Consider the following 16,787-nt stretch of genomic DNA (forward strand, 5'->3'; position numbering starts at 1 on the left):
TCCTACATCGGATAGGGTACTTTAATTAACTCGCCTTTACTGTCCGTAAAGGACCATTTCAAAACGTGGCAATGAGACATAAGACCCAATAAACGGATGGGGTTTGCATCCCTCGTAGTCCATCGTAGTCCAGCCTTGGCATAACACTTGACCCGTTTTCTATTTCGGATGATTTTTTTTTCGGTAGGTAAAAACCATAACACGTAAGACCATCTACATAAGCTCTAGCGATCCTGCCCATGTGGATGGATCGTCAGGGAGAAATTGTCGAGGAGCCGCTCTTCGTGCGCCATTTTAGTAGTGCTACGGGTCCGTACATACCTAACTCATTACATACTTGCCTAATCGAGCTGTTCGGTGTTATTTACTTTTAGGTAGCAAACCCTTGACTCGACATCCAATGATAGGTAGAATCCAACGAACGAAGGACATCTCGGGCGGAAATGTCAGGTCAGGTGGTAGTAAGACGGGCGTTTAAGCTGGACCAAGCGCCTGCTTCTTCGTTGGATGTCTTATTACACTACACCACATAGACGGACTGGAGCAGCTGGGACTGGCTGACTGGATGGGACAAAAGGATCTAATCAAGCCTCCCGTTTAATTTGGATATTAGGTCCGTAGATCTCATCATCTAGTGAAAACCAACATGTGTGTTCCTGCATTAGCGTCCTCTTTTGCAACGCTGGGGCTGCATAGGTTGGCGCAGATTTGCCGCCACTGGTTTCTTGTGGGAATTGGGTAGCTTAAAAAGGAGACACCCCTGAAGAGCAAAAGAGCAAACATTGGACGAACGGGCGAGTCAGCGAGTCAGCGACGCGCCGCGGGGAAACCCACCTCTTAATGGAAAGCGAATACTTCTGTAATCACGTTTGTAATGTAATGTGATACACATACCTCTCTCTTCGTCCTCCCGTTGCCCACAGATCGCCGGGCGACAGGTGATAGATGTAGTGTATCTATGTATCTACGCCTTCAAAGGCCTCCTACGTAAGTAAGTGTATTAAGAAAATCAACAGCGATATACCCGGATATATTATCGTGTACACAAAAGCTTTAAGCCCTATTCTTTTTACCCCCTCCAGACCGCCAAGTGTATGTATTAAACATTAGCCTCTTTTAGGTCTCTTCTACGAAATATGGAGGTCATTTCACACAATCAATGCTTGTTTGCCAGTGGCCGCTTAGAAGGACCAATCTGATCTTCTAAAATGCTTCCTCGGTGGTACTCAGCTCCGCTGTTGTTCCTGATCCTAGTCGATTTTGTAGTGTAAGTGGTAAGGATATGCCAATTCTTGCGGAGTTAGTCCCCCCCTGTCAGCGTCCGCCACCTAACGGACCAACCGACCGGCTCTATCTACCTATGTCGGTATTCGTCACCTTCATCTTTTGCTTGAAACGATGGCACCTGTTCGACGCCGTTGCGCCACATAGAATATGACAATATGACCTAACAATGAGCAGAGTAGATGAAAGTAAACAAGACGATAGAATGGCAAGGTATTCTAGGAAGCCTTTGAAACTTGTTGCTATAATTAACCTTTCTTCTTCTCCTTCTACATATTCCGTAGTAGAGTAGAGGCTCACAAAAGACTAGAAGCTCTCAAAGCGAACAAGGAAAAGAGCACGCCTTGTCGTTCAAATTAGAGGTAAAAGTCGAGTGGAGCGAATCCCATAGTATTTCGACATAACCCCAGCTGGTCTAACTTTCTTCCTTGCTTCCTCGCTTCCTTGCCGGTTCCTTGCCCACAACTTCCACCGCTGATGCATGGCTGATGTGCTCTTCTGTATGTATGTGTATGTATGTATGTACATACAAACCCCCTGGACACGCTAGCTCAAAGGACCATGGAGGTGTCTATTCAGTTTAATTTCCCAAACCTGCGAGGATCGTCCCCTATTCGGAATCCTTTGTGCTGCTCAAGCTATTAATACTCGACCGCCTCCATTGACACCGTCTTTCCTTCTTCTTTTCCTCAGCTCAATCAGCCATCACCGCTACTTTAGTGATTTATCTCATCTTTGACTTCGGTCGTCCACTCTTTCACAACGCTATTATAAGCTTCAAGCTTCTACATTCTTTTCGCCTTTTTAAGCCGCTTAAACTACTTGTTCGTCTTACGTTCAATATCAAATACATTCAAAATGCGTTTCGCCGGAGCCGTTTTCTTCGCTGGTGCCGCTATGGCCGGCAGCACTCTCTACGAGACTGACTATGTCACTATCACTTCTTGTGGCCCTACTGTCACCAACTGCCCGGCCCGGTCTACCGTCACCAGCAGCACCGTCTACCCGGTGTCTAGCTCCGCGACCGTCCCTGGATACCCCGTTGAGACTCCTTCTCAGCCCGCTGCGATCCCTTCTTCGTCCCAGCCCGGCTACCCCGTCTCTAGCCCTGTTGCCAGCGTTAGCAGCAGCAGCAGCGCCGTCGTCAGCAGCAGCAGCGTCGTGAGCAGCACCAGCGTCGTGTTCCCTACCACCTCCAGCTTCGGCAACAGCACTGTTCCCTCTTACCCTGTTGCTACTCCTTCTACTCCCGGTGTCCCCTCGGGCCCGGCCAGCAGCCCCTCTGAGTCTACTCCCGCCTACCCTACTGGCCCCGCTGGCTCTCCCTCTGTACCCGCCCCTAGCGTGGCTACGGAGACTGCTCCCTACCCTACCTCGGTGATCCCCATCACCTACACCACCTGTGTCCCTACCACCAGTGTCAGCTACTCGACTATCACCGTCAGCGTCTCTACTCCCACCGGCACTGCCCCCGGTGTTCCTGGTGTTCCCGTCTACCCCACCGGCTCGTACACTGCTTCGTGAGTAATCCTATAAATCTACAATTATCTTCGAGTATCAAAGCTAACTATAAAATCAGCAACCCTCCTTCTTACCCCACCAGCAGCCCCCCGATTCCTACTGCCGGTGCTTCCACCATGGCTGGCTCTGGTCTCCTCGCCGCTGCTGCCGGTGTCGCCGCTCTTCTCTTCGCTTAAGCGATCAACTTTGGTTTTCTCTGTTAATGATTCGAAAGCCGTGAAAGCAATGTCAATATGAGGCGTGAACTAGAACGGTTCGGTTGCATATGTACTTAATCCTTAATAGCGTTGATAGGCCTCGAATGCCTACGAAAAATTACTTCATTCGATGTTTATTTCCCAATCATTAGTCTTGATTCGCTGTGAATTCTAACTGTTTAGAATCGTAGTCCTAGTATGAGCTAAGTACCTGACAAGGTGATGTTATTTCCTGTTTGGTAGTAGTGGGTGTTGATCTCCATCTGATCCTTTGTTGTGTAATTTCCGATCCCTGTTAGAAGATCGTCGGGAGTCGCCCAATTGAGGTCTGTTGCCGGTTATTTTTGCCAGCTGTCGGGAGATTATGCGAGGAGGGGTTCTCATTCGAGGCTAACTTTTGCATTTATATTGCGCCTTATGTTAAAGTAACGCATTCGCGGCTGTGTTCTGTTTCCCTGTAAGTAACGTCACACGATTCAGGCAGATTTCAGTTGTTTCGGGCGTTTAGATGTGTCCCTCAAGACTCAGGCAAGCATCGTGCTTGTGTGTCCATGTTTAATAACCAAGCCACCGTACCCTATCATCCGGATTCTTGGGTAACTTGAATTCATCCTATCTCTACTGTGTGTTTCCGTTCTATTACTCTAGGTTAGGTAGTTATATTTACTATTTTCTTTTCGTTCATTCTTTAAAACCTATGGTTGTCTATAAGCCATATAGCCAGTTTCGTTTGATTCTTACATGTTAGTGATATTAAAAATAAAGTATTAAATAAAACAATCTCCAGAATTCTTTTCATAAAACTCCACAGCTTCCATACCATTGCTTTTACCCCTTTCGTACCTCTTACCTAAGATTCGTGAACCTGATGTCTTATAAGATGCCATAGCCTTTTAACACGAAACCCCTATACGGTACCTAACGCTAAGATATGGCCGGCTTAACAGTGTTAAACGGACCGTCAGCTGAATCGACTAAGAGTCCCTTATCCAATATAACTCCATACATTAAGAACTAGTCGAGACTAAACTACTACCTCAACACCTGTAGCTAATGACTTTAGGAGAGCTCCAATATGATACATCTTGTTTCATTTCCTATTCACAATTCTTTCATGTGAGTATTGATGTTCGAAATTGTCGCCTAGTGACCCTTTAAATCTGGCGAGCAACTAGCAATCATGTCGCGACTCGCGACCATTCTGCTGTGTGTTTATACACTATTCTTCAGCATCGCACATACATGGGAACATCTCTCAGAGTCTGATCTTGAATCTATGCTCAATAATAACGAAGCAGCAACTGTAGTCGCTTGTAAGTGAAGAGTAGTCTGGCCTGGCTCGATTATCTTACGGCATAAAACTAACATTTAAATAGTTATAAATGTGGGTCTTTCTACCGAGGAAAAACATATTCTGAGTTAAGCGGAATCTGACATTTATCTATGATATAGCCTTTGGAGTTAGTACTCTCTCAATCCTTCTAGTTCACGTCGAGTGCTAATACAATATGAGTAAAGTAAGAGGACTGAACATTTAGAGACGGAATGGTCGCTGACGCTTCCCGAGGCGAAAGTGTCGTTTGTCAGTATCGACTGTACGGCGAATGCCGCCATATGCGCTTCACATGGTATCTCTTCATCTACAACTGTGAAATTGTTTAGCAAAGGAAAACTCGTATCGGTATACGCAGGCCCTCGAAGAGCGTCAGCGTTCGTGAATTCCTTGGGATTTGAGTCTGCGTATAATAAGCAGAAGTCAACTAACGACTCGCAGTCTTCTCGCTTGGGCTGACCGCGTACAGCGCCCCGTTATTTCAGATGTTAATGCTGCGTCGTTAGAGGATTTCAGAAAGGCAGACGAGACAGTATTCATCGTCTACCTCAGTACGGATGATGAGGCATCCAAGGCCGCTTTCGCCAATGTGGCGGGTCGGTACCACGAAGAATTCACGTTCGGAGTGGCTACCGATGACGATGCTCTAGAGGCAGAGAAAGTAACCGCGCCGGCCGTTAAATGCTATAAGCCAGTCGACGGTGATACACATGACTTTAACAGCCTTTCAGATACTACCGCACTCGAGGCTTTCGTAAAAGAAGCCTCGCGACCAGTCATAGGAGAGCTTCTACCACATAACCACCAGCGGTTCCTCGATGTGAGTTTATTTCAGAACCATCCCTTCGTGTATCTGCCAATGATATGATTATATCTATAATTCAACTCGAAATAGTCAAAGCCTACTAAAAACGATGTAGCGTGGATGGTCAATGGTCTACGTCTTTGCTGCTACGGAGGTAGAGCGTGCTGGGATACGAAAAGACTTAAACAAGATGGCTCGCGGTAACTATAAGAGCCTAACTATGGTCACCGTCGATCCCTACGAGTTTCCCGATCTACCTGCAAAGCTCGGTCTTGATCCAAATGTGCTCCCGGCCGGTGCGGTCCACCAGCTTTCGAAGGATAGGATCTACCCTTACCCCAAGGGCAAGGGGTGGACCTCGAGTGAGGTCCAAGGCTGGGGTCTAGATGTCTGGCAAGGGCGTATCAAGCCCTGGACGCCACCCGGCGTGACAACTACGTATGATGACCTAGGCGGGCGGATCAAAGCTACGCAAAAGATATCCATGAGAAAGATACCAGGTGTCAAAATCAAGATTGCGGGTCGCGATGAGCTCTAAGATGATTCATACTACTGGTCAAAGTAGAGGTTTGTAATTAACTATATGGCCAAATCTCTTAGCTACCAGGGCTCTATTCGACATGTCGTCGTGGCCTAGTTAAATTATCCTTATTCCTCGAGAACGCCCTATTCTATCCAAACGCTGCGCGACGATAGACGATAAACTACTGCCATGTGTATAGCATGCCTAAAATGACTTTACTTTTTTTTTTTTTTTTTTTTTTTTTCCAAAATCATATGATATGCATTAGCAGTCTAACCCATCTCGTTCGCCCCATGATACTATTGCTTAGATGTGTATGAAATGCATTAACTCAAATCACCTCTTTTCTCTCAATTCGACTCCTCAGCCGACTTCTCCAACTTCTCGGGCTTCACCGGCGAACCTGGCGGACCCGGTGGGACGCTGTGGTCGTTTCTCGTGCGCATCTTCTCGAGGACCTTGGCGGCCTCGGCGGCGAACTTGCACTTCATGCGAATACTCTTGCCATACTTGTAGAAGAGGAACGGGAAGGGTAGACACGCGAGGGCGAGGAACGCGGGGATGGAGCTCGCCCAGTGGATCCCCAGGTTGTTGTACATGGCCGTCGTGAATAGCGGGAACGCGGCGCCGAAGATGGATCGGAGGACGGAGTTCGCGGCTAGGACAGAGGCGGCGTAGATGACATCTGCTTCTGTGTTAGATATGTCCTTGAAATATGTTTTGTTTTGGTGTTTTGGTGTTTTGTAATGACCAGGGGTTTTAGGACTTACATGAGTCGATCATATAGTTCATCAAGCTGAGGAAGACAAGGACTAGCCCGGTAGCAAAGAAACCAGATGCGATGATGGATACGATCCAGTGGACGTTAGGACCGCAAGTCCACGCGAACCAGAATAACCCGACGGGTAACAGGATAGAGCCGAGTAGAGCGGGCGGCAACCTCGCTTCGGCCGGGGCATTCCCTCCATGAGCTGCCATGGTCTTCGCGTATCGTGTATTGTCCCAGATGCTGTACGAGACCGCGACTAGCATACCGACAGCGATACCCAGGAAAGCTAAACCGCCGACACCTGCGGACCACCCACGATTCTGCTGGTAGACGATTGGGAAGGCGGCGAACATCATGTATAGAGTTCCGCTGAAAATAGGGGTTAGCATTATCTTATATTATTTCGTAATTACGCATTGGACAGGAATATTTCGGCCGGGGGGGGGGGGGGTACATACTACACGATAGCCATATAAAGCGAAGTAAGAAGAACGATTGGTTCGCGGAAGAGTAGGATCCAGGGACGAGACAGGGCAATCTTGAACTCCTGACCAACGGTCTTCTTGGGCTTGCCGGCATCGAGCTTGGACACGTAAACCTTTCCAGTCATCTCTGATAACTTCTCTGCTCGTCTGCGGAGGAGGATGGGCGCGTATGTCTCAGGGACGAGGAAGGTGCAGATAAACCACAGGAGGCCGGTGAAGCATGCCATTAGACCTTCAACCTATTACATGAATGAGGAATTAGTAGATGTTTACTTAGGGGGAATAGGTGGTTGAATGGTTGGTTACGTACCCATCGCCATCCTCCTGCTGTGCCGAGGAAACCACCAGCGATTGGGCCAATGGATGGACCGAGGAAAGGAGCCTAGAGAATAATGAGGATTAGTTTTCGTACAGTTATGGTATAGCTGTGGTTCTAGATTGGGTGAATAACATACGGTAGCAAATATAGCAGTAGCCAAACCTCTGTCCTTAGCGGTGAACATGTCGGCGATGACTCCGCCAGAGTTAGTCAGGGGCGAACTTCCGATGGTACCAGCGAAGAAGCGGAGAATAATAAGGGCCTGAATATTTGGGGCTCCCGCCGCGCCGGCGTTGAACGCGGTTAAGCATCCATACTATAAAAATTTAGTGTGAGTAATTGTTCATAGCTATCCGGTAAAGGGGATCTGGAACAAGTATTAAACTCACCGTAATGAAGAATAGCAATTGTCTACCGTACATCTCAGACAACGGAGCCCATAACAGCGGCCTATAAATAACAAGTCAGTATGATAATAACCCCGAGGCAATGAGGATGAGGGCAATATAACCTGATACATACCCTACAGCAAATCCGAGGACAAAAAGCGAGATACCCAGAATAGCGATTTCCTCGTCGACCCTAAATTCGCGAACAACCTCACCGATACCCCCCGAATAAGCCGTCGAGACAAACGTGACTGCAAGCACGGCGATGGCCTGTAAAGCCGTGATACCCCATTTCTTCGCCGTAGAAAATTTCACCGGATTCTTGGGGTCGTCGGGGAGGAAGTCGACTATGAAAGGGTCGTCCGTCGTCCCGCTTCCCCTGTATTTCCACTCCATCACCGCGGGAGTAACGCCGGGCAGATCGAACTGGCGATGCCAGTATGATAGCTTCTCGTTTGGTGTCTGTGCTTCCACATCATGCCGAGGAGGTTGTTCTTCCGTTATGGTGGCGGACGACTCGTCCGAAGACGATTCGGGCGACGACGACATGATGGACAAGTCGTGGTGGTTTCGTATGAGAGCGAGACTGGATATGGGAAGCTGTACTCAACCTACAAAATATCTTTATTTTTATTTTTATGTCCTGAGGGGGTACCTAGGAGTAGAAGAGGCTTATTATCTATAAGGTAGAGGTGTGTAAGTAGGTAGGTACCTATGTAAATATGTATGCAAGTACCTAATGGATGTAAGTATGGATGTATGTATATTGTATATGATAAATTGTATATGATAAATTGTATATGATAAATTCCAGACCAAAGGGATCAGGCAAGGAAGTCCCTGCGGAAGAGCTATTAAAGTAATATATAGGTCCCGCTGGGGAAATATTTACACACTACCTTACGTAGATGCAGTTCAAATTCTTTGTTTAGACACGGATTTAGGTACTTATGGATACCGTCTGGTGTAACACATCCGGTATGGATCTCGCTGCTCGGTCCCTACAGATCGAGTCTGCTGAATAAAGGTATTGATAAAGGTATTGATTTAATGTGAAAGGTAGTGATTTATGTGAGGTTCGTTTGGAATGCTACATCCAATGTGATTCAGCTGAGGAACTAAACCTTTGGTCTATTTTCGAGCTTGCCTACCTACCTAAGCTTTCTCCGTCCCTGTTGAGCCCGAGTGATAACACACCATGTCATCGATTCTGCATCGTAGTTGATGTTGGTGTTGGTGTTGGTGTTGGAGGTATGTTTGATTCTCATATCCAGATTCTCATATCCAGATTCTCATATCCAGATTCTCATATCCATGACATAAGCTCCGGAGTCCCATTGTTACATCCTTCAAGGTTCTAGATGTAGTACTGTTACCAAATGACACCTACCAAACGGGACCTGCCGGGGTAAGCAACGTCAATATTTGCAAACCGCATGGATTCTTAACCTTGATCAACGTCTAATCAGTCCCGTCAGGCCGGGACTGTGGGACCTTTACAGGTTTGGATGTTTAGACAGTTGTGATGATACGGGGCTTATTCCAGACCCGATCCGACTATATATTTATTTACATACTGATATCCGTCAATATGTCCGTTGGTAGTGTGTAAGGGCCTGTTTTAAGCATTAGATTTCACGATTTGATCAATCACCTCTAAAATAACTCTAGCGAAGCTAGGCATATCCAATTTCTCCCCTTTTTAGGTGTTTATGACTCGTGAAATTATAGTGTTTGCTTGTTATACCGCACTGATAGGACGCACAGGACGTACAGGACGGGATTCGATTAGGACGCATATGTAGCCGTACGATTGTGTTGGTCGCGAAACCCGTCTCCTTTCCGAGAGTGTGTGACTTATACCACACCAATCAATAGGATGGCGCAAATCCATATCATATGCAGCCCTCGGGGCTGTATTTCTGTAATATTGAGAGAAAGTAAACCTACCGAAGCCAAGGTTAGAGGGGATCTAAACAGGAATCGCAGCTGCGTGGCGCTCCTTCGATCGCGTGGCCCTATCAGGCTTACGAAGGATCCCTGGGACCTTTGGAGTCTTATGAAGACGGTATCATCAAAGCCCCGACCATCCGACTTGCCTCTCAATAAAGAAGATGCCTGCGTAACGAACTGTTGGGCACGATGGTGATCTTGTTAGTAGATGCGGACTTGGCTGACCGACCCTCCGCCATCTCCGCCCATCTCATCTGCACATATGCAAACTTGAGCCTTATTTGTATATTGATTGGTTGAAGTACACGTCACTGACTTATTTAGTTGCATGTCAGAAGGTTGATAAGATCGAGATGATTATAACAAATAGCAATTCACACCACCGAGCTGAGAAATTCGTTTACAAGTTTCGAGTTGTTATTTCGGGTCCGTGATGAATATCGGAGTGACATGATGTCCGAGCATGTTTAGATACTCATAGGATACGACCTCGTTTGATTCGCAACGTTGTAAAAGCCCGTTCCGATTTCTTCACTGGATCTGGTTTTCGGGAGGGCACATGGCTGCGTCTGATTGACAATGCGGTCGACCATTCCGCTTACGGCGCCCAACCTGCAAGGCTCATCACACAAAAGTACACACTATTGTGTAGCTGCGTGGGATAACTACCTATACGTACCTAATCTCACAATTTAGTCCGGATAACGATCGAAACTGTTGAACTAACTTGCCGCCAAGACTCCGGATGAGGGATTTGGAGAAGGTCAAAGGCCATCTCGAACTCATATATGGACGCAGGATCTCGATCCTGGAGCATATAAAACATACGACGCCCCTTCCGAGCGTTTAGAAAAATGAATTATCGAAGTTGCCTAGGTGAAATGCTCTCGATAAAATGAAGAGTGGCGGTAATAGTTAGATACCTATGTCTCGTATTCATCCATGACCTAAACAATAGTTCGGAGATCTTACTCTTACATTTTAATGTTGGTGGAAATGTGCAGTGTATGAGGTAACTTGCACAATCAACCTGGAAAGCAATTGAACATTTAAAGATGGCAAATCAGCCGCAGGGCCGCAGGGTACCTAGGTACCAGTTATCAGATGTGGCTAGTAATACAAGCTACCTACCTGGTACCTAGCTTTAGAAAGTTAAATTTGTAGGTACATGTACATAGGTAGTTACAACATTACCTAACCTAACCTTATATCTGGGTGCTCAGGTATCTTTAGCGCGTACGTAGTAGATTGCCGAGTCGTTGCACGATACTATGTACATACCTACATATAAATTTCCTTATCGATTAAAGATCCTGACCCCAATATTTTGCATGTTGAGTTGCACGTCGCGAACCTTCGCTCCTACAACTCCTTATGCAAGACATACGGTACGACCAACGTCCTGAACCCCCGAGCATGCGGCTGAACATGCCCCGGGAACAATGTCTCTGTATCATGAGACAGCCGATATACTATCGGCAACGCCATCTACTGGCGGCAACTTGAAAACTCGCATCTTTGGGAAGAAGGACCTAAAGTCTCCCCAGCAGCAAGTCTACGCCCTGGCGTTGGAGACTTGCAAATGGAGTCCCGTACTGAAAGAAGTTATTGATAATTCGGACCTTTTACGTCACGAGCGCAAGGTGAGCACCCTTACCTCAGAAGCTATTCAATAGGAAAACTCCTAGCCTCTCGCCCCCAGCCTTGCTAACTTCCCAGGGATACGTAGCTTAGCCCCTTTCTGGCTCTACTGCTCGTCCATGATTTCGTACTATCTAAGAAAGGTATTGCGCTTCCTGCCAGTCACGGTCTCAGGGCCTCAATTGAGCGTCATAAGGCGCGTTTGAATGCCGAGTTCACTAGGGCACGCCTACGGAGGAAAGCTGGGTCTGTTGAAGCCCTTAAGGAGCAAGTAACCTCCGAATTCTTGGGCGGGGCAGCCGCTTATCCACGATGGGTGCGTGTGAATGTCTTGAAGACTACCATTGAGGAACAGTTAGTAACCACTTTTGTGGCTTTCACTAGGGTTCTCAGCGTTGGTGAAGTCACGGCTGCCCCTGGGAAATTCCTATATGTCGACGAGCATATCCCAAACCTGGTAGCTATACCCCTTAGCTTTGAGATCACCAAGACGGTAGCATATACTTCTGGGGCCATAATATTGCAGGACAAAGCTTCTTGCTTTCCCGCATATCTACTGGACCCTCGCGCTGAAGATGGCGACGTCATTGACTCTTGTTCGGCCCCCGGGAATAAAACAACCCATCTTGCAGCTATCGTACATTCTCGGGTCCCAGAGAAGGAGGAGTGTACTCAGACCGTATATGCATTTGAGAAAGACCCAAAGCGTTCGCGGACCCTAGAAAAGATGGTAAGGCTAGCTGGTGCCAAGGAAATCACGAGAATGAGCTTCGGCCAGGACTTCCTCAGGGTCGATCCGAATTCCGAACTGTTCGCAAACGTTGGTTGCTTGCTTCTGGATCCTAGTTGTTCTGGTAGTGGTATAGTTGGCAGAGATGAAATGCCCGCGATATACCTCCCTGACGTCCCAGGCGCGTTCAAAAAGCCGCTTCCTAGCACAAATCGTAAGCGGAAGCGCGATGACTCTGAGGCTAGTAAGACCACAGCACAGCCGATCATGGTCGATGACGATGGGAAGGAAACGGTAGTTATCTCCGAAAAGGAGTTAGAGGCACGCTTAGAAGCGCTATCATCATTCCAACTTATTCTGCTGCTCCACGCCTTCAAATTCCCTGCTGCAAAGAAGATCACTTATTCAACTTGCTCGATCCACGCCCAAGAGAACGAGCAAGTTGTCCTGAAAGCTCTGCAATCCGATGTTGCCAAGGAAAGGGGCTGGCGCATACTACGACGAGACCAGCAGGTCCGAGGTCTACGCGAGTGGCCGGTTCGGGGATCGGTTGAAGCGAGCGACGGAAATTCCGAGGTTGCCGAGGCGTGTATCAGATCTTATAAAGACGATGGGCGGGGTGTTATGGGATTCTTCGTCGCTGGCTTTGTCCGCGATGTGAAATCTGCTTTCGAGGATGGCGATGGTCCTTATATTCGCGATGATAGTGGCCGCATTATTAGAGACAGCATGGGTATGCCGACGTTTAAGCCGGGGTATGGCCCTGTTTCTACGGGGAGTGCTAAGAGGACCGATCAATCTGTACGAGCTGATGGCATTCAGCATGACACGGGCGACAGAGAGAAAGAAGAGGATGATGATGGGGATGGGGATGAGGGAGAAGAAGACTATGATATGGATTCTGAAACTGCAAGCGACTTGAGCAGCGACGATAGCAGCCAAAGCGATTCTGATGAGGGGGAGTGGAATGGTTTTGATGATTGATATATACATGATACCATTTCGAAGGACAATACCCAATTTGTTCTATAACTTGAAAATAAACAGAATAAACCGCTACAAGACCTCGGCTAGGATATGTTGCTATCACGAAATACATTTAATTATATATCTCATACATGTCAATGCCTTGATGAATATGCTCAATAGTCCAATGTCACGAGTATATCTACGATATTTAACTTCTGTATAACTGTAGTTGATATACTTACCTAGGCTATAGGAATCTTGGTATACATATTTATGGATTCTCTAGCTTACATTCAGATATCAGTTCTCCTTGGCGTCTCAATTGAACTACGACGAGCATAGCTCGGGACAAAAGGGAATATCAATCACACAAACTACCGACCATATATGAATTGCTGGAAGTACTGAGTTAGATCTATTCTATGCAAATGTATAGTCAAAATCGAACAATCATGTTCACAAGTTGTATAGAATATGCTACATCAAGAAGTGAAGGTGAGCGCAAGCTACGTATCCTCTAAATGTGACCCGTACATCGCCTAATTTTAAGTGCGCTCCCGACCAAGGTATCGACAGCGAGGTGTCGCTAGAATTTTCTATGTCTCGCGGGCTTTTCCCACCATACAATATCCAAGAATGATAGCAAATCAAAAACGTCCCGATGTCACATGCCCTCCCATGGATCCTCTATGATGCGACCGACCCTCGACAGCGCCACGCAATCCCTAGAAAATCGTGTATGGATATAGAATCAAATAGTTGACTAGTTTGGTTGGTCACTCGCGCAGCTGCTCATCGGCGGCCGTGCACGTTGTGCTGGTGACGCTTGATGTGGCCGTGGCTGTGTAGGGGAGCACGGCGTCTGCGGACAACAGGAGTGGCTTCGGGCTGCACAGTGGTAGTCTCGGTGACGTATACGACATCCCAGACGGTGTCAACATTGGAATTGCTTTCCCCGGACGATTCTGCTGTGGGGGTGACGACAGGTGCTGCGGGCACGGTGGGTGAGCTAGGTCGCTCGACGAAGGCATTTCCGGCAGGGACAGATTGCGCAGAAGATTTCTGGTCGGCGCTGCTTGCCTCGTACTATGGCATCCAGTTAGTAACAATATTCATATTAATTGGTCCGTATTCGGAGTCCTAGGTCATGTTCAAGAAGCAGAAGAAGGCACCGAGACAAATTGGAAAAGAGAGTAAATAGGACCGGGAGTTACTCACGCTCGAAGTGGCAGACTGCTCAGACGAAGAGTCAGAGTGGCTAGAAGAACCCTTGCCCCAGCCAGTAACCGGGCAGTCGAGCGGGAGGGACTTAAGAGACTGCGAGGCCTTCACCATGGTACCGACAGCAGGCTTGATTGTGCAATCCTGCCTGTCGTTGACACCGCCGGGAATACTAGGGCAGTGCTCCATACCGAGAGTACCAACATTGCAAGTGTCGATAATAGTCTTGAGGGTGTCCTGGTCCCAACCGGAGATAAAGTCACCGTGCGAGCTGTAACCGGTAGCATCACCGTTGGACAGAACGAAAGGCTGGGTCTTTCCATCAGGGGTCCACCTATCCTTGAACGAGGGAGTATCCCAGTAGACCTCATAGAAGAGGTGAGGGACGTGAATCCATCCGGCGGGGCAGTTCAGTAGTCCGTTCTCGGGAGTGGGCCATGCCATGTTGTTCTTGTAGTCATCAAGACCAGCTTCCGGGTTGTAGCACGAAGGGAAGTGGATGTCCTGACGGAGGGGAGAGTAGGTGCCGTCGCAGTCGTAAAGGGGGAAACCCGCACCTGCGCCCTGGTTTTGGGGGTCCTGAAGACCGGCCATGGTTCCATCAGAATCCACGGGGTAGGACGGAGGATTGTAGCTCTGTCTAGGGCAAGTCCATTGAACTGGCTGGATTGGGCCCCTGGTAGGGTCAACATTGCTTCCACCTCCGAATTTGGGAGGATCTCTGGCTTTAGTATCACCACTCAACATCTTCAACCCAACCGGGAACGGCTCAATACTGCTGTTGGTGGGCTCGAAGCTAAACATTTGTTAGATAAATACAATCCCGCTTATAAAAGCTATAATGAGAACATACAAGTAGTACACATTCATGTAAAACAGGGGGACCTTTTCGAAGGTGCCATCCTTGGGATCTTGGAAGAAGAGAGATGGAACCCAGTAGTTGCTCTTGTCATTCTTGATAGTAGTCGTAGTACACTCCGAACTTAAGAGATCGTCACCCCTGGTAGAAATGCCAAAGTTGCTACCTCCCATGATACTATGATAATGGGTTGCTTGCGTTCCAGGGTTGACGACGGGATCTATAGGACCCTCGGTCAAGAAGTTGTGCTGGCCGGTAAAATGGAGGACGGCAAAGGTCGAGTCCGTCTTCTGTGCCGCAGCCGTGGCGGCCACGGAGGCTAAAGCACCAACAGTTGCGTACTTCATGTTTGCTTCCCTTTTCGTATGCCTCAAAGTATTTGTTCTATTGCGATGGGCAACTGATTGTAGTGCCTAGAACTTTTTGTTTCAGGGAATGATATTCTTTAAATGCTAACACCGGACCAAGCCCTTAATAAGGATTGTCTGACGGAGTAGTCTGTGGGCAGTGATTTGAAGCCTCGACTTGAGCGCTGATAGGGGCGGACCAGTCCAAGAAAGAAGGAACAAACAAAAGATTTGTTTGGTAAATGAACGGTAGACTCAGCCGGCGGAGCTCTGAAAGAGTGAATCGCGACAAGCAAATGAGCGAATGGCTAATACCCAAGACAACGGATAGAAGGTGAAGAGGCGGAGAGAGGGAGAGAAGAAAAATTAGAAGACTACTGAGGAGGCTCGTATGTATATTAATTAGTGGACCACGATCTTTCAGCCTATGGGGCGGTAGGGTATGGTGGTGTGGTAGCAGGGTAGCCAGGCCGGCTCGGCAAGAAAATAAAAACCATCTGATAGTAGCTCTGATAGTAGCTTCGGCACCTTATGCAGGTGTAATTCAGACATGCCATGGTAGGCAAGGTAGGTTAACGTGAAGGTGGAGATTTAGAAAGGGGTTGGTGGGCTTTGGTGGATTTTGGTAGGTCAAGCTGGGCTGGCTGGGCTTGGTCTGGGTTGGAAGACATTACATGATAGGTCAGTCATCCCCATGCCACACGCCTGCAAAGCTAAGCAGAGAACGGTTGGCGCGAAGTTATTCGTCGATTCGTCATGCAGGGGAATGGCAGGACTAGCGGCAAATCCGCCCCAAAACGACCGAGAGAGAAACCAGAAATTCGAGGATTTGAGATTTGAGCCGGGAGAAGAGGTATCTCTCTCTCTCTCTCTCTCTAAATCCAAGCAAAGATATGTACTTCCGGTAAGGGTCTTCCCCTCTTTTGCAATATAAAAACCTACATACATATGTAAGTAAGTAGGTACGTTTGTACGGAATATGTAGGTAGGTAATTGGCGGTGGTGAGAAACAACATAAGACCTACATATTCCCCTATTGCAATGCGTGATTAAAGAGTTGTACGTATTTCGAAACAGAGGGTCCCCATCTTGTTCATCTTGTTCATCTCGCTCATCTCGTTTATCTCAGCCCAGCTCCTTTTTTTTTCTTCTTGATGAATGAATACATACCTATGTATGTATGTATGTATTATGGAGGAATCGATAGGGCCTGGGATCGATTAACTAGACTAGCCGGGATCAAGTTTCGTTTGGTTTCTATATTAGTTTCCATATTCCCTGGCAATTGTCTTGTTCTTCCGCCTTGTCGAGAATTGAAGCGGGCTAGAATTGCAGGGCTACTTTTAGTGGGATGACGACAAGATGTCGCTGATCATTTCCCCCTTAATATGTACTATGTAAGAAGGAAAACCAGTTCTGCCAGGTATGTATGAAGTGAGTTG

General features: G+C 47.5%; 5 protein-coding genes across 5 annotated transcripts; 3 read left to right on the forward strand and 2 right to left on the reverse strand.

Moving 5' to 3' along the window:
• Window positions 1-1,514: 1,514 nt before the first annotated feature.
• F4813DRAFT_370212 (uncharacterized protein) lies at window positions 1,515-3,147 on the forward strand. The gene is made up of 2 exons (XM_049244498.1): window positions 1,515-2,804; window positions 2,864-3,147. The coding sequence occupies exons 1-2, from the start codon at window positions 2,143-2,145 to the stop codon at window positions 2,979-2,981; spliced, it is 780 nt and encodes a 259-aa protein (XP_049096486.1). The 5' UTR covers window positions 1,515-2,142; the 3' UTR covers window positions 2,982-3,147.
• Window positions 3,148-4,011: 864 nt separating this feature from the next.
• F4813DRAFT_370217 (thioredoxin-like domain-containing protein) lies at window positions 4,012-5,683 on the forward strand. The gene is made up of 5 exons (XM_049244499.1): window positions 4,012-4,305; window positions 4,455-4,462; window positions 4,521-4,712; window positions 4,777-5,155; window positions 5,256-5,683. The coding sequence occupies exons 1-5, from the start codon at window positions 4,183-4,185 to the stop codon at window positions 5,676-5,678; spliced, it is 1,125 nt and encodes a 374-aa protein (XP_049096487.1). The 5' UTR covers window positions 4,012-4,182; the 3' UTR covers window positions 5,679-5,683.
• Window positions 5,684-8,413, reverse strand: F4813DRAFT_370221 (MFS general substrate transporter). The gene is made up of 7 exons (XM_049244500.1): window positions 7,759-8,413; window positions 7,626-7,686; window positions 7,373-7,552; window positions 7,228-7,299; window positions 6,891-7,156; window positions 6,434-6,801; window positions 5,684-6,348 (listed from the first exon to the last, which is right to left on the reverse strand). The coding sequence occupies exons 1-7, from the start codon at window positions 8,172-8,174 to the stop codon at window positions 6,014-6,016; spliced, it is 1,698 nt and encodes a 565-aa protein (XP_049096488.1). The 5' UTR covers window positions 8,175-8,413; the 3' UTR covers window positions 5,684-6,013.
• A 1,984-nt stretch (window positions 8,414-10,397) lies between these two features.
• Window positions 10,398-13,083, forward strand: F4813DRAFT_203112 (S-adenosyl-L-methionine-dependent methyltransferase). The gene is made up of 2 exons (XM_049239576.1): window positions 10,398-11,221; window positions 11,308-13,083. The coding sequence occupies exons 1-2, from the start codon at window positions 11,021-11,023 to the stop codon at window positions 12,931-12,933; spliced, it is 1,827 nt and encodes a 608-aa protein (XP_049096489.1). The 5' UTR covers window positions 10,398-11,020; the 3' UTR covers window positions 12,934-13,083.
• Window positions 13,084-14,058: 975 nt separating this feature from the next.
• F4813DRAFT_382563 (uncharacterized protein) lies at window positions 14,059-15,345 on the reverse strand (the record flags this gene model as incomplete). Its single annotated transcript, XM_049245821.1, has 2 exons — window positions 14,059-14,935; window positions 14,993-15,345. 2 exons carry the CDS (start codon window positions 15,343-15,345, stop codon window positions 14,059-14,061), a joined length of 1,230 nt encoding a protein of 409 aa, XP_049096490.1.
• Window positions 15,346-16,787: the final 1,442 nt, after the last annotated feature.

This window comes from Daldinia decipiens, assembly GCF_022478715.1.
Source record: "Daldinia decipiens strain CBS 113046 unplaced genomic scaffold F4813scaffold_36, whole genome shotgun sequence".
Classification (NCBI taxonomy): domain Eukaryota; kingdom Fungi; phylum Ascomycota; class Sordariomycetes; order Xylariales; family Hypoxylaceae; genus Daldinia; species Daldinia decipiens.